Source organism: Mercenaria mercenaria, chromosome 3 (genome assembly GCF_021730395.1).
Source record: "Mercenaria mercenaria strain notata chromosome 3, MADL_Memer_1, whole genome shotgun sequence".
NCBI classification, from domain to species: Eukaryota; Metazoa; Mollusca; class Bivalvia; order Venerida; family Veneridae; genus Mercenaria; species Mercenaria mercenaria.
In genome coordinates this window covers 14,383,442-14,407,748 of record NC_069363.1, presented here as the reverse complement: position 1 = coordinate 14,407,748, position 24,307 = coordinate 14,383,442, and the positions used below count along the sequence as shown (strand labels likewise).

General features: G+C 35.3%; 2 protein-coding genes across 2 annotated transcripts; both read left to right on the top strand.

The window, feature by feature from the left end:
* Nucleotides 1-504: 504 nt before the first annotated feature.
* LOC123523650 (uncharacterized) lies at nt 505-16,614 on the top strand. Its single transcript, XM_053537743.1, has 5 exons — nt 505-611; nt 10,364-10,575; nt 12,003-12,147; nt 16,215-16,315; nt 16,540-16,614. The coding sequence occupies exons 1-5, from the start codon at nt 584-586 to the stop codon at nt 16,612-16,614; spliced, it is 561 nt and encodes a 186-aa protein (XP_053393718.1). The 5' UTR covers nt 505-583.
* A 728-nt stretch (nt 16,615-17,342) lies between these two features.
* LOC128556017 (uncharacterized) lies at nt 17,343-23,665 on the top strand. The gene is made up of 4 exons (XM_053539912.1): nt 17,343-18,612; nt 18,828-18,934; nt 19,717-19,812; nt 23,145-23,665. Exons 1-4 carry the CDS (start codon nt 17,349-17,351, stop codon nt 23,184-23,186), a joined length of 1,509 nt encoding a protein of 502 aa, XP_053395887.1. The 5' UTR covers nt 17,343-17,348; the 3' UTR covers nt 23,187-23,665.
* The last annotated feature ends 642 nt before the right edge of the window (nt 23,666-24,307 follow it).

Below are 24,307 nucleotides of genomic sequence, written 5' to 3'. Positions count from 1 at the left end.
TCCGTGATTTGAATTTCCCGCGCCAAGGTGACTCACCGATTCATACAAAGCTAGCAGTAGTAAGTTTTATAACTTACAGCAGAATTTTACATGTATCGGCTGTTTAAATTTTCTAAAGAATTAACAATCATTATCTCTCACCTTAATTAACAGACATCCAAAATCACGATGTTCTAATTATAACAAATATTGACGGGGGCCAAAATTCGAAGTGAACCCTGCTACCTTAACATATCGTCCACTACAGAATAATAGGAATACATTTGATGGTCACGTGGTACAAATGCGAATCGCTGATTGGAAGAAAAAAATAAATAGGCTAAGAAAAAATGTTAACAGACACCAGTGTGGTTCGAACCAACGACCCCTGTCTTACAAGGCAGGTGCTCTAAACACTGACCTATGTGGTCTTCGTTTGTAAAGTAATTGTTCAAATTATCAATAATTTTGAGTCACGCTTGCTCAAGTCTCGGACCAATCAATTATGCACGTGCATTTCGTGCACTCACTTATGTGGTGTAACATTGTTATCATATGCCTGTGTAATGAAAAGAAAGGAAAATATAAATGATTACAGACAGAAATGAGTTGTGCAAAAGATGTTGACGACAGTAAGTTATTTTATTCCTCAAACGCTGTTATTAGGTTCTAGTAATTATCAGCTTTTTTCTTTGACTAAATGATTATATTTTGGTTTTTATGGCTGTTTACAGTGTTTTGTACGTAGTAGCAACAACCACAGGAAAGATAACTCTTGCAAACACCTGATTCACAATTTCCAAAAAATGTGACACCAAAAAAATTAAACTTTTGAAAACACTTTTTAAACCTAGCTTATTGTGTTGCATATATATAGTTTTCTAAATACTGTATTATTTTTAAGACGGGAAAGTATGGACAAATGGGATTAATACACTGTTTTCTAAAGTGAAAGTACCATGTGTTTGAATGGGGCTAAAGTTTCATTTTCACATTTTTACTGAATGGCTGCATAAACACTCTAAAGAAATTAGGGAAATCTTCCTTTGTAATAGATTAATAAGTCATATAAGCATAAATCAATTTATATAATACAAAGATAATTATGCATTAGCTGAGGTCACTTTTGCTACAAAATCTGAAAAATGTGTTGTGTGTCAAAATCTAGTACATGACTTTTAACACCAAATAAAACTTCATCAGTAAATTTTATGTTCAAAAACAGAATTGATTTGTCGTTCATACACATATAAGAATCCAAAAATATAATTTTCATCTTGAAATCAAAACCAACAAAAAAGTGGCGGTTGTTGCTATACGTAGCAAAGTCAGAAGTAGTATAGTTTAGTTTAGTAGAGGTCAGCAATGTTTTTTTGAACTTTTTGATAATGAAACGGTTCGTTATTTATATTAATAAGTACTGTTCTCAAATCAGTACGATTCAATACAATTTATTTGAGATAATAACTAGCAATAAAAAATGTGGATTGTACATGTAGGTATCTTAGAATAAGCATTATAAAATTTGTATTTTGTGGATATGGGTTCGATACTCGACAACGTTGATGTAATCGTTTTAGTATTTTATTCATGTGATTTCATATATTCTTACGAGAGATACAGAAAATGAAATAATGTGGAAGACTGTTGTTGTTGTTGTTGTTGTTGTTGTTGTTACTTTTTTTTCTGTATCACATTTATTCAAATAAGTATATATAATATGTATGGATGACCATTGTGTTGTGTACGCGTGGAAATGAAATAATTAATAAATGTATAATTGCTTGCTTGTATTGAGCCCCAGTTAAATAATAGTAGTTTTAACAGACATTGGTTCTGATCTAGATAATCTTAATCAAATCATCGACAGACAAGTTCATAAATTGAACTCTCAAGCGTCAAAATCATACTATAACTGTATTTGCAGGCAGATGAATGACTTTAATTTTCGTTAATGTTCTTGGGAAGTGATTTGATACCTCTCCACAGATGTTTGGAGGCATATTAGTTTTCAACTGTCCGTCCGTTCGTTAGTTCGTTAAAGCTACTTTCCATGGAATGGCAGCAGTCTTATCATTTGTCTATATTTTCTTTATGATTTCAGACTATACAAATAGCAATAATTTTTTTCAAATTCCATTTTGTTACTTTGTAATCGCTTATTTTCCTCGGAGTACCGAAACCTATTTTTAGAACGTGAAATTGAAAGTACTAGCTGTCGCTTTTATTTTTAGATTTGGATTTTCCAGACTGTTCCATTTATTAAATAAGGGTTTGAAATATATTTTAAGAACACTGATAAATCGGAATCTTCAAAGTCACGCAAGGAACTGAAGTGTGCCATAATTCTATTTATCGTTCGTTTGTAGAGATAGTTGAGTGCCATTTTCCTTGCCAAACTGAGTGATTCACAATCAAGAAGATATTTGAACCTATGTTATATGCGAAAAGAGCAAAATGATGCTAGTAATGCAATTCAAATACGTCTTTAACATTATCACCATTTCAAAGTGTACGTTAGCAAAATATAAAATGAAAAAATATAAAATAAAAAAAAATTGATCTCCGTTGAAATTCGAACTCACAAAAGTTAGATTCCAGATCCGTCACGCTTACCACTGCACCACGGCGTCTTACTATCGATAGAAGCAGTCATTTAAATATCTATTATAAAAATAAGTTATAGAAAGGTAGGGTACCCCTCTTCTGAAGTGGTTTATTCCAGTAACCTTTCAAATCTATAGATAAAAATCACAGCTCAATCTGACTAAAGTACTTGATCTTCTAAACGAAGATCTGAGAACGACCCATTCACATTCGTCTTCTGTATATTTTGGATTTCCATTATTGCTATTTTTATGTTATCCAATCAGACGACTTGTTCGATTGTCAAAGGATAAGAAAAATATGCGGTTATTCCAGGACTCGAACCCGGGACCCCTCGTTTACAGAGCAAGTGGCCTACCGACTGAGCTAACCGGCTATCTGATACATTACGACATAAGAATTGTAAATATCAAAAGTCAATGCTACATGTAGATTTGCAAGATGTTGTAAGCTAGGCTCTGAATGGCTAGCGAAAGAGCCGTCAGAACGAGGCAATGAATAGGTCGTTTTCAGATCCTATGCGTAGCGTAATATAGGAGATGTACTTTAGTCAGATTGAATCACAGCTAGTAATTGCTTTGCTATTTTTAGAACTGCTAAGTGTCGTCGGCGACACTTAGAAGTTTACCACTGAAATCTTTGAAAGTACGCCGAATTTAACAATTATCAATGTTTCACTATTGAAACCAAAATTATTTGACCACGTACAAGTTGAATTATTTGTTTCTTTAACGAAATTTAATTAGACTGTGGAAAGCAGCTTTAACTTTTTGCATGAAGGCACTTTACTCGCGAACCACTGCACCCAGGACCTTCAAACTTCCCATGCTGATAGTACTTATTGAGTACACGACCCCTACTGACTTTGGGGTCACCAGGTCAAAGGTCAAGGTCACCAGGTCAAAGGTCAAGGCGCTGCGGGGGCATTTGTCACCATTAGTGACAGCTCTTGTTGTTTTAGGCTTTTCATGCCTCGTAGACTTTTGTTTTTCATAAAATGTATACTGAATTATTCAGAGAAGGTAGAAGATGTTTTTAAGATGGAAAAACGAGTTTTGTCATTTCATCTGTCAACGCTCTGTTTTGTAGAAAACATCAAACTCCTCCCCACCCCCACCACCCCACCCCACCCCACCCCCTCCCATCCCACACCTCCATCGGCTTTGAAGATCGGAAGCGTCGGCGTTCGCACGTTGGCTCTTTCACATTATCTCTGGAATTACCTGATGAATTTGTATAAAATTTAAAACAGTTGTTCATCATCATCACACACCTTATGACGAGGGGCCTCCGTGGCCGAATGACTTGAAATCACTTGCCCCTCATCAATGTGTGTTCGAGGCTTTAACTTCGAGCCTCACTCGTTGAATTCTTCATGTGAGGAAGCCCTCCAGCTGGCTTAAGGAAGGAAGGTGGATCTACCCAGGTACCCGCCCGTGATGAAATAATGCACAGAGGGGCACCTGGGGTCTTCATCCACAATCAAAAGCTGGAAAGTCGCCATATCACTTACAATTGTGTCGGTGCGACGTTAAACCCAACAAAAACCTTATGACACAAGGGTGATAACTATCCTGTCAATAACACATGAATTATTCCCCATTTTACTTTGAATATCATGTTAAAGTTATGATGTACTTACACTCTATCTCTGTTATTATTATTAGGATCTCATTCAGACTTAAAATATTTGTTCCTCATCATTATCAACTTCATATGACACATGATCAATAACTCTGAGACCAGTGTTTCATGAGTTATACACCTTCAACTTAGGATTCATGTTAACGTTTAAATGCACTTGTAGTTCAAACTTAAAATATTTATTCCGCGTCATCACCCTCTTGTGGAGAAATATTCAATAAATTGTGTGCCCTTTATCACCCTTGTTACCCGGATAATACGAAATGCTGTGATAACTCCAAAATGCTACAAAATGACAGATGAACGCTTCTGAAAATTTCAGGTTTTCGGTAAGTTGCTGTGGCTTGATAAGAGATTTTAAACACCAGATGTTACAAAAAGAACGAATTGTGATTTGTTTCCATGGAACTCAAACTAATTTACTTTATTTTTGTGAATACAATACACAGTATGTTAAATAGTTTACAAAATCCATGTCAGTTTAGTTTGAAAATTCATAAAAAATATTTAGAATTGTTTTTTTATGTTTGTAATTCACTGTATATTCAGCTCTACCATTTCACTATCTGACATAGTTTAGAGTAAGTTGTTTACGTTTGCCGTTTTTATGTCAAAACCATTGATAATGATCCTTGTGTGAAAAATTGGATAATAGCCGAAAGTGACCATGGATAATGCCCTACATGTGTTGTCTTTGAAAGCGGATAATAGCCATCATTGACTGCTTTCATTTACATACCATTACACATTGACCAGTTTTGTGTGTGTGGACATGTTTTGGTGAATGAGTTTGTAACAACACGATTATTTGAACTTGTTAACGAATTTTAGCTCGACTATTCAAAGAATAGTAGAGCTATTGGACTCACCCATGCGTCGGCGTCCCGATTTGGTTAAGGTTTTGTATGTAAGCGGGTATCTCAGTAACCACTTGTGGGAATGGATTGAAACTTCACACGCTTATTCACTGTGATAAATTGACCTATATTGCACAGGTTCCAAAACTCTATTTTGCTTTTTTTTTTACAAAATTATGCCCCTTTTTCGACTTAGAAATTCTTGGTTAAGGTTTTGTATGTAAGCTGGTTTCTCAGTAACCTATTGTGGGAATGGATGGAAACTTCACACACTTATTCACTGTGATAAACTGACCTACACTGCATAGGTTCCATAACTCTTTTTTTTTTTGCTTTTTTACAAAATTATGTCTCTTTTTCAATTTCGAAATTTTTGGTTAAGGTATTGTATGTAAGCTTGTGTTTCAATTCTCACTAATGGGAATGGATTGAAACTTCACACACTTGTTCACTGTCATGATTTGACTTGCACTGTGCATGTCCCATAACTCTATTTTGCATTTTTTTCAAAATTATGCCCCTTTTTTAGCCTAGCAGTTTTTGGTTTTAAGTTTTTGTATGTAAGCTGGTATTTCAGTATCCACTAATGGGAAAGGACTGAAACTTCACAAACTCAGTCATGAGTATCAGTCATGAGTTGATAAGCAATGTGAAGGTTCCATAACCCTTTTTCCCATTTTAACAAAATTATGCCCCTTTTTCGACTTTCATATTCATTCAGTTGACAAGGCTGTTGAATAGTCGAGCGTTGCTGTCCTCCGACAGCTCTTGTTATACTGGTAACAGGCACAGTCACCTAATAAGTAAAGCATATGAAACCCATCGCAGATTATGAGTTTTTGCCTCATATATTATCGGAAAGAAATTTTAACACTCTCTTTCCATGAATATAATTCTTACAATTACAGAAATAGTCCGAATGATGACTTTGGATAAAGACCCGATAAAGAATGCCAAAAATATATGGCCATATATTAGCGCTTGTTTCAGTGCTGGTTGGGAGTACCCGGCAGTCAGTCTATACAGATCTTTGGCTCCTTTAGAAATGACTTTTAGAGTTTGGCTGGAGGTTATCTTCAACCTACCAAGATCTACGTGACGTATAATACTGTCTTCAAAAAATGCTCAGGATTTTCAACACCACAAAGCATAACACAGATTTTGAACAGCAGACAAAATACCATGGTTATTATAGCCCAAGGAACAAAGAAAAAAGAAGAAGATCTCAATTACAATTCATAACACCAACTTAATGTATTGAACTTACAGAAGAAGAGGGAATGGGAAACTGAACAAATATTGTTAATTAACGTAATCTTATCCTATACAGTGGGACCAACTCTTTATATTTCAGTATAGAAATGCATGTGAGTATTGTATTAACGATGAAATTTTGGTAGGGGGACAACTTTGATTGGAAAAGTTAACAAGTGTACTCAATTATTAAGTACAATATCAAACTATTATCAGTTAACGTATTAAGGGAATGTACTTCTATGAATTCACAGCAGTATTCAACATGTTCCAGCAAATTTGACCTGTTAAAGTGCCATTATTTCCACACTCTTAAAATGCTAACAGACCCCTAGCATACTTAATTTCTAAATATGGGTGTACCCCCTCCCTCCCCCCGTATAATATCAGCACATTTAGATTCAGGTGTTAAATTTAACTGTTCTGACTTGTTTATTTTCTTTACCAAAATCTAGCAGAAAAGATACAGGCGTGTAAGCTTTAGAACCTTCTGACATCGGACTTGTGTTTTAAAACAGAATTTTACAAAGATATAGACATTTACCCTTTTGATAAAATGTTTCAGGAACGTCTGGTACTGACCATGTGTATAAAACATTACCTTGGGCATGCTACAGCACCACATGTTATGAGTATACTTCTTCAATATACAACAATCGGTAACTTTTGAACAGCATATGCAAAAGGACCTCGGACATTTTCCTATTCAGATTGCCTGTCCGATTAAGGAAAACTTGACATAGGGATAGACTTCTGAAATTGCATAGTTATGATAGTTGAAGACCATTTCTTGATAAATGCGACTTCATTTTACAAGTTTATGAACAAAAAAGAAGACTTTGTAGACATTTCTCATTCTCTTTTCTATTAAAATATGAACATAAATCATTTTTACGTTTAAACATCTTTTCCACCAGTGACGCAACAAAATAGTTCACATGCCTTTGTAAATAATTATTATATACGTATGCTGCAAAAATGACACTTGGTCACGGGTGGGAAAGTGTTTAAAATTGAAAAAAACTACGTAAAAGGGTGTCAGCAAATAAATTTTAACATAAATATTTTACACTTATTGCATGTGTTTCCTAAACCTTACATATATACACAGTTTATTCATTTTTGTAAATATTTCAAGCACAGAAAACACTAAACTAAATAAATAGAGGACATAGAAAGTGAAGCTAGAAAGCAGACAGATCTTTATAAGTATATCTTATGAATTTTGCAATCAGATTTGTTACCTCTTGACAGTCTAAGTCCATCGATTGAGTGTTATCAGGATTGAGACAACTGCATCTGTCATAAGTCAAGAACCAAGCAAGTGGCTTCGACATATTACATATTTGTCTTCAACGTAAAGTAGACAAAGAAATACAGACGAACTTTTATGGGAATAGTGCCACTTAGGTGCAATTTTTTTACCTTTTGTAGGACACAGTTGAAGCGAACATAGAATGCATTTTAAGAGCAACATTTGTTTTTATTCGATCCAGCATCCTATACCCTAACAAAAACTACACCAGACACCATCACATTAACTAACCTAATTGCTTCCAGAACTTACACCCATAGAACTAATACGGACTCACCCATAACTAACACTGACACCCCCAGAACTAACATCAATTCGCTCACACATCTGAAACTTATTTCGAAGCCAACCGAAATACTAGTAAGGACCTCAAAGAACTAACACAGACACCCCAAGAATATCTATATAAATAAGGTTGATACTAGCTAGTGAAGTTCCACTGATATAAAATGCTAAAAGTAAGGGATCCCTGAACCCGTAGTGGAATAGGCAGTCTCCTGCACCCCTCCGTTTCAACTGAAAAAGGGCAACTGCGCCAGTGTATGGCCAGCTACACCACTGCATGTATTCAATAATAATCCTCCACATAATGACCGGTCAGTATTGTACATGTGTATAAATACAGTATAGCAATTGATGTATAGAAAACAAACAATTGGATATGATCAATGCATCAGTGTTATCATGGGCACTCGGGTGGAAATAACTTGAAGTACAGTCAGGGACCAAATGTTTCGTTCCACTCTTATTTTTTCCGTTTCGTTTATTTTGAAAAATGTCAATAAAACTGATAATCTCTACGGTATCAGTTTATTTATTGTGTCAAAATATTTCATAGTAGACATACCTTAAATACCAATGCTTATTTTAACTAAAAATACACATTTAAAATTTTTCAAAAATATGACCCTTAGTTACAAACTGTTCGAATTTCAAGAAAACGAATATAAAATAAAACAATTTTTTGTGACAGTTTGATAGGAATATAACTTATTTATCAGTATTTGAAGCTGTTATATAAAACTATCAGCTACTGAAGTCAAGAAATAGCATTGAACTTAGGGCAAAATCCCTAGCATAATGTCCGATGTCCTTTCAAACTACAATGTTGGCTATTATCCTCATAGCATTTCGGGCTCTGTCTTCGAAATTTCTATGAACACTTGGGTCAGTATCCATCGACTACTACATATGCTTATATATTTGTCAATGTGGGTTATTTGATCTAAAATAAAAACTTTTGAACATGTTCATATCATTGTTTATATAATAACTGAATAATACAAAATAATATTCATTACCGAAAGTCCATTAAATGAGGTTGACAACGCTTTGAATCGCCAAACTCATTCTCAAAAGCAAAATGTACACATTGTTTGAGGCTCTCCATACTGAACAATATGTCCCATATTCAAATTGTTTAGTGCAAATGGTACAGCTTCTAAACCATGTTGAATCAGTTATAATACTTTAAACAATCAGAATGTGTAATAAGAAAATATTGACAAAAACAATGTCCATACCAAGTTTGACATTTCCTCCAGTTTGTAGCAATTTGGAATTATCACATCATTTCGTATTATCCGGATAACAAGGATGTTTGTACTATTAAGTTCTGGCTATTGTTTTGATGCACTTATTCTATCTCTGTTATTACTAAAAGGATTTTACTCAAACTTAATCTGTTGTCTCACATCATCATCCATACCCGGATATTATTTTTTGTCTTGTGAAAGCTCTAATTTCCACAGATATGCCCTTTTCACTATCAAGCATCGAAATAGTATAGCCGAACGCGCTGTCTCCTTTAACAGCTCTTACTGAATGACATTAGATATCCCTTGTTCTGAGGTTCACGCTTTACTCACTTTTCCCAGGAGATAATATACTTCAGTTGAGTAAAATCATTACAGTCGATCGATTTGAAAAATTGCCTGTCTATTAAATACTTCACCCATCGATACCAAGCAGAGATGAAACAAAATTATTTCAACCGATTTCAACACATTTCTTCCTAATCTTGAAATAACTGCAGAACCGATTCAAATTCAACGTCAGAGATAGCAAGCAAAATTAGTAGAAACTTTGAACACCCAGAGATTACTTGAAACAACATGAACATGATGCGCGGGATATCCGCATATCACCGGGACTTTGATGTCCGCAATTATTTTCCTATTTATGTCCATGTTTTGGACCTAGCAATATTACAACTACATTTGTAGTTTGTGTACTGAAATCTTTCTTCAATGTTCAAACAGTTCAAATGAAACTATATATCATCAAACTGATGCAGACATGTGCATAGTGTCAGGATTTTAATTATCTTTTCTTGAGTTTTTGTACTTGAGAATATTATAACTTCATGTACCGATGTACATTGATTCCACGGTTTCATCAAATTTAAATGACACTTGGTATATATCATCAACACGAAGTGAACATACGTATACTGCCGGGACTTCCATCTGAGAATTTTGTCTAGGTGGCCACTTTTTGGACTATATGATTTTGTTCTAGAGTGAATGAGTCATACAATGTTTACATCATTCTTACTGAATTATACAATTAACTGATACTTTTTTGAAATCCACGGCTAGTACGTTTGTGACATTTTGACAAAAAAAGTCGTTAAAATAATATAATATATATTAAAAGAAACAAAGAAACACTAATATATCTTACAATATATTGTTCTCCCTTTCAGCAATTCTTGGCCAGGCAATGTCCCTTCTTCCATACGTGAGAGCTAATGGACATCGAGACACAACAGTGGACAGTCTGTCAGATGTGCCATGGTTGCTAGTGCTTGTGTTCGAACTACTTACCACAGAAACACTTCCCGAGGAAATGAAACCATTCCACTCTTTTCAAGAACAGGTCCATACCCTTCAGATGATACTGGATACATTAGAACAGGTAAATCTATAGTTCGAAAATAAAAATCCCTACCGATTTACTTGATATGAAGAGAAAAGGAACGTTAATCTATTTTTGTCAACCATAATCTTCGGATTGAAAATGTTTTAACTAAGAAAATGAATGCTCACAGTTACATGTTTCTTTAATATAAGAAGTAAGCAAGTTATCGCCGTTCTCGAATACTACTACTACCGGTTTGGCCATTGATTGATTAAAGAGTACGGGAATGATAAACAAATGGAACGTATCGTCTAAACGAATCAAACTGCTTGAATTAATAGATAAACTTGAATTTTCTGCAATTTGACCAAATTAAGTCAAAATATTTCGAAGTGGGGGATCCCTTAAAAAGATTAATAAAATGAACATTTGTTTATGTTTGACAAAAAATTTTACGGAGTTTCCTATGTCAAAGATACTTTCTAAACCAGACTTGAATAGCTTGTCAAAACTATTGCCAAGGCCCGGAGGGCAAAGGGCCAATAGTTTTGACTACTGACCGGTAAGCTATTTAATAATTGTTTTATTGCATGACGACGGAAATTAATTTTCACGGTTTTATTTTTGACTTATCAGCAAAGTATACATGAGCGAACCTGTATCAAATGGACTCAAAGATGTAGATTTTTATTCTTTACATTGGTGTCATCGTACTCTTTATAATTTTGTTTTTAATTTAATTCATACCTATGTCTTTCACTTTTTAAAATGGCGTGTAATAGTAAAATAAGTAAAGTTGTAAGAAAATATATTTTCTGAAGTCTGAATTTCTATATGGCATTCACGGTATAATTGTCTAAACTTACTCCGAACTAGAAATGCAAAAACGTAAGTGTTTCTTCAGAAGATTGGTTAAGTGTACTGCTTTGATCAACAGAGCCTTGTGATATTTGAATTACCGTTTATCATTCAATTATGCAATATGGACACAATATTACATAAATTGTGCTATCATATGAAACCATCATATGAAAGAATGAGCCATTACAAACTCAACTGAGCCAATATGAGAAAACCAGTGCCGATGCGGGAAAAACATCAAAGAGCTAATACGAGAAAACAGAGTCAAAACGGGATTCGAGCGTTTTGAAATGTTTAATTGAAAGGCTAATACGGAGCTGATTTCAGATTAAAAACAGTAAAATACTTCCATCATTCTAAAATATGGAATGCATAATGACTGTATGTAATTTTTGAAATCGCACCTAAAAATAAATGTTTCATTCGGTGGCCTGTTTGTTTTTGTTTTTGTTTTTTTGTTTTGCTTTGGATCACATATCAATGTTTCTCTTGAAGCGTTTCTTACAATTCTGTTCTCCAAAAAGTAGTCCCATTTTGATGCATTATAATGTTACATAATGGTAAACCATTTTAACGTGTAGACATTTTGGGTGTTGTCAAATCTTGTGTATCCGTACTTTAAGACATTGAGGCTGCCAATGAACCACATAACTGGGATGGGGCTGGCGAGACTGGAGAGGCGACCTCTGTCGGACGCACTGCAGATTTTCTCTGATCTCATCAAACACTGCTTCTCTGCAACAACAAAGGAAACAAGTGACAGGGGAGGTAAGTAGAAAAGACTTCAGCTAAGTTTTATTTTAAGATTTTCTCCCTTCCCTTTGGGGGTTTGTACGGAAGAGCATTAGTGCCAGGTGTATGTTAATTATTAACTCGAAATTTCGAGTTACTAAGTCGAAATTTCGAGATACTTTACTCGAAATTTCGAGATATTAACTCGAAATTTCGACTTAGTAACTCGAACTTTCGAGTAACTTATCTCGAAATTTCGAGTTACTAACTACAATAGTTTACGTTGATGTATAGGTCATGGCCACGATTAGGTACCTGCTGTATCCATCGGGTAGCCCTACAGGCTCATATGATTAAGATGACCGGGTAGCGTTTGCTCATAAAAATATCACTATTTAAACCATGTTTAAGTCTGGAAGGTTTCCGACCTTGTTAGAGCCTATATGGCAAGGAAATATAGACATACCCTACATGAACGTGTAGTAATGAGTCTGACCTGGGGTGGGTACCTGGACAGATCTAGATTTTGAGGAGAGGCCATAGAAGGTGACCGGGAAGTATTCAAACTTAGAATATTTCACTACATTTTTTTGTATTTTGACCATATCTGGAAAGTTTTCGACCTAGTTCAAGTCCTTAACGCCTGAACATACTATACATGTAAATGAAGGTATATTTATCGGGAAATATGCACGAGTTCTGCAACGAAAATATTGCGCGACTTCAGGAGCGCAATATTCTTCCGCTATAGAACGAGTGCATATTTCCCGATGCAAAGCTAATAACCTTTTCATTACATACGTATCTACACGTATACCGCATAACTCCGTATTAACGCCCCCCCCCCCCCCCCCATCTAATTAACCCCCCCCCCCCCCCCGCACACACACACACTTTTTGGGGAAAATAAAAAAATCTTACCTTCAAAAATTGGTCCTAGATCCAACACAATAATATCCAGATAATAACAATTCCATAACAATACAAATGAATTTCAAAAAAAACACACACTTTATTAACACAAACTTTTAAACACGTCAACAGGCATGGCACAAATAAATCTACTGTGTGTAAGTACTGAATATGCCACGCTATAAACGCTACAGTATGTAAATGTAATGTAAATATTATGAATTTGTTCAATAGCCTGAAAAATACTGACAATACAGAACTAAATAAAAGAATTAATGCAACGGCACACATTAAATTACGTCACGCACCCGATATGAAATTCAGGCGTCAGTGTATGGAAAAATATTGACGCTTCCGGTATCATTGTAACTTAACGGAGAATAGAAACGAGTATGTAATAAATCCTGGATACAGTTTGAAATCCGGAGTAGCTCTAAAGTCTATGGAGTAGGTCATACATTGATGTATGGTAGTATATGTTCAAGTCGCTACATGTTGGGTACAGTATATGAATGTGTAGATAGATGATTCCACTTCGAAGAGTCAAAAGTCGTCCATTACATTTTTGGCCTTTGACGGACGGAGAGACGTCCAAATTTTGCGGATAAAAGGGCAAGATACGAAGTCGAAATTTCGTGTTATTAACTCGAAATTTCGAGATACGTTACTCGGAATTTTGACTTAGTAACTCGAAATTTCGACATAATAACTCGAAATTTTAAGACACGTAACTCGAAATTTCGACTTAGTAACTTGAAATTTCGATAAAGTAACTCGAAATTTCGACTAAGTAACACGAAATTTCGAGTTAATAAATAAAATTCACCTAGCACTAATGTTCTTCCGTAGGTTTGTTCCAAAAGTAAATGGCTAAATATTGAATGTAACCACCAGATTGAATTATTAAGAATAAGTGAAAATTAGATCATGTTTATATCGATTGCAGGAATATATATTTCGGCCAAAAGTGTTGCAGCAATGACTTCAAGTCCCATAACTCCGACATGCATTTTGACTAAATTATGCCCCCTTTTGGTCTTAGAAATTCCTGGTTAAAGTTTTGCGTTCAAGTACATATAGCTATTTTAAAGGCATATAGCTTTGACACTTATTTTTTTCTTTTTCTAGGTCAATTACCAACTCATGGTCAAGTCATACAGAATTATTTTGCAAATTATGCCATTTGAATAACAAATCCTGTTAATTGCATCAAATTACTATCTCAAACAATGCAATTTTGATTTGAAATTAACTTCCATGTGTCTTCGGGATTATGTTATAAAACAAGGTGATAGCATCAAGTCCCATAACTCTGACATGCATTTTGGCCATATTATGCCCCCTTTTGGACTTCGAAAATTCTGGTTAAAGTTTTGCATGCAAGTACATATAGCTATTATTTAAAGGCATATATATAGCTTTGAAACTTATATTTTCTTTTCCTAGGTCAAGACCAAAACTCACAGGATCAAGTCCCTGACATGTATTGAATGCAAAGTATGCCCCCTTTTGGACTTAAAAATCCTGTTAAAGACTGGTTCAAATATTGAATTTAAGCTTCACATGTGTCATCGGGTTTATAAAACTAGGTCATAGCGTCAAGTCCATTAACTCTGACATGTATTTTGCAAAATTATGTTCCCTTTTTAACTAAAAAAACTTCTAGTTAAAGTTTTACATGCATGTTACTATCTCCAAAATTAATGCAGATTCTGGATTGAAATTCTATAGATATTTTAACATTTAGGGAAATATTCCTGCTTCTGAGACAACAATTCGAATAGTCGAGCATTGGCTGTCTTACGGACAGCTCTTGTCCAGTTTCTTAAGTGTATTTCAATAACCTTCTGGAGACTTTGCACTCTTCACCATGTACACGTTCATGAAAAACTCTTTTTATGCCCGCTGTCTCAAAAACGCGAGAAGCATGTCAAAGTGTTTGAATTTTCCGTCCGTCATTCCGCACGTCCGTCTGTCCGGGCCAACGTCCTGGGGTCTATCAGCTTCATTCCGGCCATGTTTTATATGAAATTAGAAGAAAACCACCTAATTTATGTGGAAAATAGCCCCTAAAGATCAAAGAAAATGCCACATAAACACCATATGTTGGCACTTCCGTCCGTCCGTCCATACGAACCAGATTGGTTACAGCCCATATCAGTTACCCGATTTAGTTCATACTCTCACACTCAACAATTCACGAACTTACATATTTATAAATGACCTTGACCTTCAAATTATAACTTAAAACCTTAATAAACAACATTTTTGGACGTACAGCCCACATAAATTACTAAATTTACTTCATACTCACACTCAACAAATACTCACACTCAACAAACCTTATGGCAAGACCTACAAACTAAGTTATATATAGATGACCTTGACCTCCATCTATCCGTAAGAACCAGATTGCCTATAGCCCATATTTATGACCAGATTTAGTTCATACTCACACTCGATAATCCTTGTGGCAAGACCTACAAAGTGATCTTACATAAATGACCTTCGTCCAAATATGACATTCACCTTCGAACTTAAAACCTTAATAAACAACATTTTTGGTCTTACACCCGGGGACATGATTTTGTGTTTTGAAAACGCAGCTCTTGCTTAATTATGACCCTTCCAACTACATATGTATCTTGTGTACTCAATTCCTACAGTTTCACTCTAGCTCAAATGAAACTTGGTATACAGCATCAAATGAAGTAGAAATGCATATACTGTTGCAGCTTTGATGTCAGTTTCCTTTTTGAGTTTTACATTTTATTCTATCAGGCATTTTCAGGGACATGCGTCAAACAATATTGACATCATTCGTGTTTCGTTCAAAAAGGCACTCTGTTGATTTATTAAACAATTTAAGCAGAAACGCGTACATTACCACTGTTGAAATCGCCTCGCTAACCTAGTGGTAGAGTGTCAGCTTTTATTGCAGGAGGTCATGGGTTCGCTTCCTGTCGGCGTCATACAAAAGACCAGTAGCTCCCTTTCTTGGCGATGAGCGTTTAAAGGGAAATTAGCTTCTCCAGTGGCGATACCATCAGAAATGAAGGGTCAAGAGTAATTAATACACGTTGTAGAATTTGCTTCACAAGCGGCCGAGTAGACAAATATAAACTATTGAAATTTCAACCTGTGTTATACTGTGTTCTTCATTCATTTAATTTCAGTACTTCTAACTTCAGTACTGGAAACACCAGAGGGTAGGCGACTCTCCTTAAGCCAGTTTGGAAGTCCAGAGTTTGGAGTAGTGAGTTTTAGCCAGTTCTCCACTCCGGAAATGTCTGTAAGTAAGGCTTTAACACGTCATGTAAGCTAAGTTCGAACGTTTTGAATATAACGGACACTTCTAAAATGAAATGTCTCCCTCACACGAATTAAATCTGCTTTACTTCTTGTTGTTTTTTAAAAAAATCTTGAGGGAAGTAGACAATTTTATTTTTGATGCTTTAACAAAAACACTTTTGTTAAACTTATTATAATTATACTAAATTAATATTAATTTTTCAGGTAATATCCCGAGATGGAGCCATATGTCTTCCTGACAAGCAGCCGAAAATGGGTCGGTACTGTTCACTTTCATAATCGTTTGAATTTTGATATTGCATGAACTTCTTCAAAGTTAAATATGATCTCTTTGTATATTAATACTCCACGCTGTGAAAGCGGGAGGGATATAATAATGCAGTCTGTCTATCCGTCCGTCTGTCTCTCTGCCAGGAACAATTTTTGTTCAGACCACTTAAGGAAATGAAATGAAACTTTACATAATGAGAGCTGGTAATGAGAGAAATTGCAGAGAGAGAAAACTTAACTATATCTTGAATACATTCAATTTATCTCTCTATCTATACATACTTTTCTAACTTTATAACCTATGTAGGGATTATGATGATACATTGTATAATGCTAAATGACAATGAGAGGGAGTGCAGAGCTCTATCTTGAATATGTTTAATTATTTCCCTTCTTGGTCTTATTTATTGTGTAAACTGCTAAAGTGAAATGTAATGATACATGGCAATGTAAGTAATAAGTACAGGGCGCATTGCACAAGAAGCATAAATCAGTCTGAAATGTTTCTGAATTAATTGCCCTATTGTACAGTCTAGTGATGTGACAAATGTTTTATCAGTAGGCGGTAATGACTGGATGTGCAATACCATGCCTTCAGCTCCTTAATTACTTATTTAACCCTTGTTCAGCTATTAAACACAGCTGTATGGCATTTGTTTGTATCTCAGACTTCCCTTTTTGTCGTACAGTAAGATAGAATTTTATAAATTGGCAGTCCATGCAGTAAATCATGTGTTTATCTGATGACTGTTTCAGATAGTGCGCGACAGAAAGTTAGGGAACCCTCCCCCGTAATGGCTGTCCGACCTGTGCCTCATATCGACCAAGTTCAACGCCTTACCCATGCCAGGAAACATCCAGTGGGCCCGCACATGCCTGAAAGAGAGGAAAATACAAACAATGTATTTAGGAAGAACTATGCATCAGTGGGTCCAGTTGAGAATGATAATAGTTTTCAGTCTAGCAAATCTTCAACAACAATGGCGAAAGAGGTATATAGGCAGCGAGAGGCCACTGATTGGACAACGCTTGAAGGACACCAGGTAAACAAACAAACAACAAATAAATCGCCCCGGAAACATCGGATATTTGCACCCCGTTTGCCAAGTATGTCCCTTCTAAGCCCTACTGAATCAACCAAGAAGAGGTGGCACTTACAAAACGTTAATAAGAATAACAGAAATACGAACGATAGAGATCAACTTATTTCGCCTATAGGAGTCAAGTCTCATCGTTATACACCATATGATCAACCGTCAAAACCTTATGATTTGATAGAATATCCATTGACAAAGAGGGTCATTGATCAATCTCGAGATGAAAGGTCGTCTTCTAAATTGTCAAATACTGCAAAGAAACCAGACGATAGAATGATCAAACAAGCGCCACCTGCTCAGCGTTCTTTATGTCGAAAGCCATCTGTTAAATCCTTTCGAAGTCCGAAAGTATCTACGTCTAGACGCACGTCACAAGGAAGTTCGTCTGCAAGTTCAAGGCCGCATATGAAAGCATTTCATAACAACAAAACCAAGTCTGTGAAAGAAGTAGTGTCAGATGTTCCATATAAAACTAAGTCGGGACATTACACAAGCGTAAGATTAAGTAAAGAACCCAATATACTCCCTAATTGTTCAAGAAAAACATCCGTCAACAAGTCAAAATCAAAACCGCCAGTTACTGGGATTGTGAAAAAGCCTCCACAAAATTTAGCAAGAAAACCTTCAATTAAAAATAAAGTGGAAAAGACATGTCCAAGATCTGGCACCGGAAGTATTTCTAGCAGACGACCAGCAAACGAATTTCAATTTTCAAGCCATGGTACTTCTCCATGTGACAGTAGAGAAAAGAAAGGTGGCTATCCACACATTCACTATGAGCATTCAAGCAACAGCAGACGTAGGCCAAGTGTTGTGTCAACGAAAGTAAGGAAACACAGTTTAGCGTCACCAAATTCTCCAGAAAATACATATGGGAGAAACTCCAGATTAAGTCGACCAGTTAAGAGAGGTATGTTTGTTTCCCTTTCATATGGCAGTGAAAATGAAACATAACTAGTCTGTGCTTTTCGAAAGGTTTCTTTATGTTCCAAAATACTATAAATGATTAATCTTTAAATTTAATTAAAAGGGAAATCATTCTTCATAATAATACAAAGTTGTTTTTCCGTCTCGTTTTTCTTTTAAATAAGTGATAACATCGGCATACATATTATTACTTGCTAGGTGATGTCTCTCCGCAGACGACTTCATTATGCTCCTCTCTCAAGCTTCTAGAAGAGTTTGACTATGTCAAGAAACGTTTGAAACAGATCCAAATACAGAAACGAGAGGTTTGTTGATATTGACATTTACTCTCTACGTGAATTGATTTGCATTCAAATAACTGTATCGACTAGGGTGTTCCTTTAGGGTCAGTGAGTGCTAGTGCTCCCTGTATAAAAGCGAAGCCGAACCGCGAAGGTATGTACCTTTACATAAGAGTGCAAAAGTACCTCCGCACGTAGAGCTTCACGTATTCAAAAACGCGAAACGCAACTGTACGGTGGCTAAGCTTCGCTATCGTACCTCCGCGCTTCGCGTGAGAACTTGAATATCCTGATAGTGGTATCCGTCTACCGGGTGGGAAAATATGTAATTAAAATATGGTATCAAATGAGTGTGCTGATCAAAATTATATCATGCAAGACTCTGGTAAGCATTATCTTTTACGGGATCATATTCCTCTATTCAACGGAACTAAAACTGCATGAATTTAATTTTCTACTTATCGCAGGCGCAAATAAAACGCTAAAATTGTTCTAGTATAAAAGACATGCAAGGGTAAGTTGGCTACTTAATCCTCAAGTAAAAAAGAGTTGTGTTATCGATACAATGAACAAAAATAGTATTGATCTTGTACGAATACAATTTATGTGACTGCATGATAATGCATATAACATAAGTAATAAATGCATAACCGTGCTATATCACCGAACACCATCAGTTTGTCCGTATGTGCGTGATGTAATAAGCTTATTTGTGTACATGGACAAAGACGGTTGTTAAAACCTTCCACCATATTATTGACCTTCATATTATTTTCAAATATTTGACCTAAAATAACATATTTCAGTATAAGGAAGCAATTCGTGAACTTGAGCAGGAAGAAGTTAGACTTGAGTATCTCCTCAGTCACGTGCAGCAACAATCGACTCGTGCATTGAACAAGGTATGTAATTGTTAAATCACTGGTATATTGTACTATAGTGTCTGAAACCATACTATTGAACAATATAACAATGATGGTAAATGATAAGCGATAAATTCCACTTTGCGTTCTATATTAAAAATATTTTGCAACTTTATCTCTATCATCTGTTACTCTTTCTATCAAGAAGGCCTCGGTGGACGTGTGGATAAGGTCGCTGACTTCAGGTCACTTTGACCTCTCCGGTTCGAAACCTCGTTTGTGATGTTGAACTCTTTCATGTATGGGAATCACCCAGCTAGCTTACGGAAGGCTGGTGTTTCTATTAAGGTTCACACCCGTATATTATATAATGTCAGGACGACCATCAACTTCCTCCCCACCATAACCTCAAAGTCACCATTTGAAAAAAGAAAAAAAATGTTTCTCGTCCCTAAGCCAGCTAGTACAACAGCTACGGCTTTTAATCTTTATACAATGATTTTGAAATTGTCAGTTGGATCATTTTTCGGCCAAGTTATCTTCTGTTTTTTTTTTTCGGTAACGAACTCGTAGTCAGAAAGTATGATAGCTACGGTTTTCAAACTTTACAAAATGACATAGTACCACAGAGAAAGATGCTAATTTTGGTGGTTAGTGGCACTACAGTCAAGGTCAAAATTAAGGAGCCAAACTTTGTTGTTGTTTTGTGCACTGTTAGTTTTTAGATTCTTTGTTAAAAAAATAACTATATGTATGATTTTTAAAATTTAGACAATGATTTAGTTCCTCTACAAATAGATGTTTTGGAAGGGGAGGATATGGGAAGGGGCTTAGTAGAACGAAGACTGAGGTCAATATTAGCATATTTTGTAAGTTAGATATAAACATTCAAGACTACCAAGTGAGGTTGACTAGGTAAAACTTCTCATTGTGCATTTCTGACATGTATACGCAAGCGTGCTCGCGTGCATGTGTGTGTGTGTGCGTGTGTGTGCGACTACAATAGGCCTACTTACTGTTTTACCTAATTCTTGTATAAACAGTTGTTTTGAAACTACGAAGGAAAATTGCGGAAACTTGATAAATTAATAGATGACAATGGGATGAATTATATGTCAATCAAGTAACGTCTGCCTAATTAATATACATTTTAAACTTCGTTAAGTTAAAATGGAACCTCAAACGTCGATATTTTTTTTCAAACTGATGTTCGAATTTCATATTGAGTGCGTGGCGTCAATTGTGACGTCATTACCAGAAGTCTGTATGATGTTTCTCGATGCAGAGGTAATAAATAATCAATATTTATTTAGATCTAAATGCTAGACTCCGTGCAAATGAATTTCTATATTGCTCCGAGCGTAGTCTAAATATATATTTGAATTACCAGTGCCTCATCATACTAGTATAAAACCATATTTAACAAGAATGGTTTGATTTCTTTACATAAATGCCAGACCAATAAATCAAATTCTTTTAAAAGTCTATTTATGTTTTAAATCACTTATTCCATGACATCATTTCTTTTTGTGACGTTCTTCCACATAGGCCTACAGCAAAAAAACAAAAACTTACATGATTTAATATTTCCCAAGGAGACTTTGTAAGATTTTTCGAAAAAGTTTTATTGTAACTTTTATGATATAGATCTAGAATAATTTTCATACCGACGAACATTTCAAAAATATCTATCGCATTGAAAATTGATCTTTGCAATAGAAATTACCCTTTTGAAAATGTATAACTATTTCAAAGATTTAAGTTAAACGATTAAGATATTAAAACAGAAATTCTATCAACCATATTACAAAGAATAAAAAAAGATTACAAAAAACGTCCTGATGTCAAAAATGGTGCACATATTACAAATTATAGACAACATAAAAAAAAACTATAAAATATTAATTTAGTGATAATCGATATTTCGTCCAATTTGAGAGTTTTTTTACGATTTGTCATCATTCGTAACCATTTAGAATATGTTTCGCAGCAAAATATGTCAGTGTGACCATTTGTTGTTAGTACAGAGAAATTTTATGAGTCGACTAAATTTAAGTAAAGGCAAAAAAAGTGCATATCTAAATTTGGCATTGATAAGCTAGGCTTAGGCTACAGTAATCGGAAATGTTGCAGTTGGCAGAAGTGATGGTGGCGGACGGCAGGTGGTGGTGTTGTTGTTAAAGGGTATGATAAAAGCTGCTGCTGCTGATGATGATGATGATAATGACGATGTTAATGTTGATATTGTTGTTGCTGGTGGTACCAGGTGATGAATATGAAAATATGATGACGATGATTTCATTGTTGCAAGCAATATAGTTTTTTTAGTGTGAATTTTCGACAATAGAAGTTGTTCGTGACAAGATTTATCAGTCAGGCTGGTCACATTACCCGATCGGGCTCCAAAGCCCAGTCAAGCTTGCTGCACGAGTTGGCCTATTTTTGAACAGAAGTGAGAATATTGTCTTGTTTATATAAAATGGTATACCTGCGATTTATAGATACTTTGTAAAAAGAGCTTGAATAATTGCGCACCTTTGATCAAATTTCAAGAAATAAATTGTTGAAAATGGTTAGAAATGAAGATATTTTTTAAATTTCTGCTGCCCTTAGTCACTCATTTCTTCCGATGTGTCTCCATCTTGGATGTTGGTCAAGTTTTAATATTGTAACGTCGTGTCAGCATCTTTTCCCACTTTCAAGATAAGTATCAGGATATCGATATTTCAACGCTCAAAAGACTCATCCACGTTCATTTGTAACTCGCCTTCCGATAAAAGGCAGTGCATTGTTTTCATTTAACATCTTAAAATCCAGTCAAAATCATAAGGTCGTGTCGATTCAAATTTGATCTTTACCGTCAGAAATATAAGCTTTAACCGTAATCTAATGTTCTTTTTGCAATTCTAGTGCCCAATTTTGAAAAAAACTTTTTGAACGTCGCCATTACGTTCATACGTCAGATTGCATGTAGCATCGGAAGGGATCGTCCTTGATATCATTACACAAAATGTTGTTCATACGAAAACAAACGTTTTATTTGTTTCCATATAAAATATCATGCGAATGCTAGGATATATGTTTATATGCCATAAAAGATAACTTTTAAAGATTTTTTTTCATAAATATACCAACTTAGTCAAAATGTCATGGTTTCAGTAGGACTTTCAAGAATCGCCGCCAAGTCTTTGTATGTGATCTGATCATCATAATAATGTCGATTCTGTCTTTTACAAAATTAAGCCCAATCGGACAATAAAAGCTGCATTTGGCTTTGAAGCCCGATCAGGCAATATAATCAGTCTGTTAGTATATATTGAAGTTAATAACCCATGCACTGGGAAATAGAAATATAATGTATCATTTTGCAGGGACCATTGGAAAGAGGCACCTCACAAGGAAGACCCGTGTAGAAGGTTGGCATTCACATTGAACACAAAGCCGGAGGAGTACAGACTCTTTGTTGTGTGTTTGTAATATTTTGCATGTTTTGGACTAGCCGCTAAATTGTTGCCATATTTTGTTTTGAAATTAAAAAAAGTTCTTTCATTTTTAGTCAGTATTCAGTTAGATCAGATCAGTGATATATTCAAATCGACTCGTTTTGTACTGCACAAATTTGATGTAATGACTGTGTACTACCACTGACAAAATGGCTGTTTTGTAAACAGTCAGCTGTACTGCATGGCATTTAATTATGAATGTGGCTCTATATGCAAACTTAACTAATATATATTGTAAAGTTAAATACATTTAATGTGGATTTTATACATTTGAAGTAAATATCTAAACATAATACATTTTTGTGGTAGATGGTCATTTATAATCATAATCACATAATACCAACTGCATGATCGTATACTGATTTGAGATGTTTAGTATTGCAGTCTTCGTTATTATCCCCCGACGAAAGTCGGAGGGATATAGTTTTGGCGTTGTCCGTCCGTCCGTCCGTCCGTCCTTCCGTCCGTCTTTCCGTCCGTCCGTCCTTCCGTCTTTCCGTCCGTCCGTCCGTCCGTCCGGAGCCATATCTAGGAAATGGTTGGGAATATTTATTTAAAACTTCATATACATGTTCACCACAATGAGTTCTTGCGGCCCGTCAAGTTTCAGTCAGATTGCCCAAGTAACACCAGAGTTATGGCCCTTAGAAGTTTCTTGTGTTAACTATATAGGGTACTATAAATATGGCAATTTCTGCATCATAACTTTTGATTTATTTGACCTAGAACTATGAAACTTAAACAGAATTTAGATCACCATAATGTGGTTGTGTACACACAATTTCATTTGGATTTATTTGTAAATTAAGAGTTATAGCCCTTTAATTGTATAAAAATCCTTATATTTGTACATAACAAACTTACCATTTGGTAGAATTTCATTAAATTTCTTTCATTCTTGTCCATGAACATTTATTGTAAACATGTGAAGTTGTGTATCCACACCTGGTCACCCCCTTACCTTGATCACACACCTCCCCCACTATCCCCCGACACCCCCCCCCCCCCCCAACCCAAAAAAAAAAATCATT

Bases quoted from the DNA above. Each gene is read 5' to 3' on its own strand.
- LOC123523650 (XM_053537743.1), top strand. From the start codon at position 584: ATGAGTTGTGCAAAAGATGTTGACGACA. The intron at 12,148-16,214 runs GTAAGTAGAAAA...TTCTAACTTCAG, and splicing joins GGAAACAAGTGACAGGGGAG to TACTGGAAACACCAGAGGGT. The intron at 16,316-16,539 runs GTAAGTAAGGCT...TTAATTTTTCAG, and splicing joins TCTCCACTCCGGAAATGTCT to GTAATATCCCGAGATGGAGC.
- LOC128556017 (XM_053539912.1), top strand. From the start codon at position 17,349: ATGACTGTTTCAGATAGTGCGCGACAGAAAGTTAGGGAACCCTCCCCC. The intron at 18,935-19,716 runs GTTTGTTGATAT...AACATATTTCAG, and splicing joins TCCAAATACAGAAACGAGAG to TATAAGGAAGCAATTCGTGA. The intron at 19,813-23,144 runs GTATGTAATTGT...ATCATTTTGCAG, and splicing joins CGACTCGTGCATTGAACAAG to GGACCATTGGAAAGAGGCAC.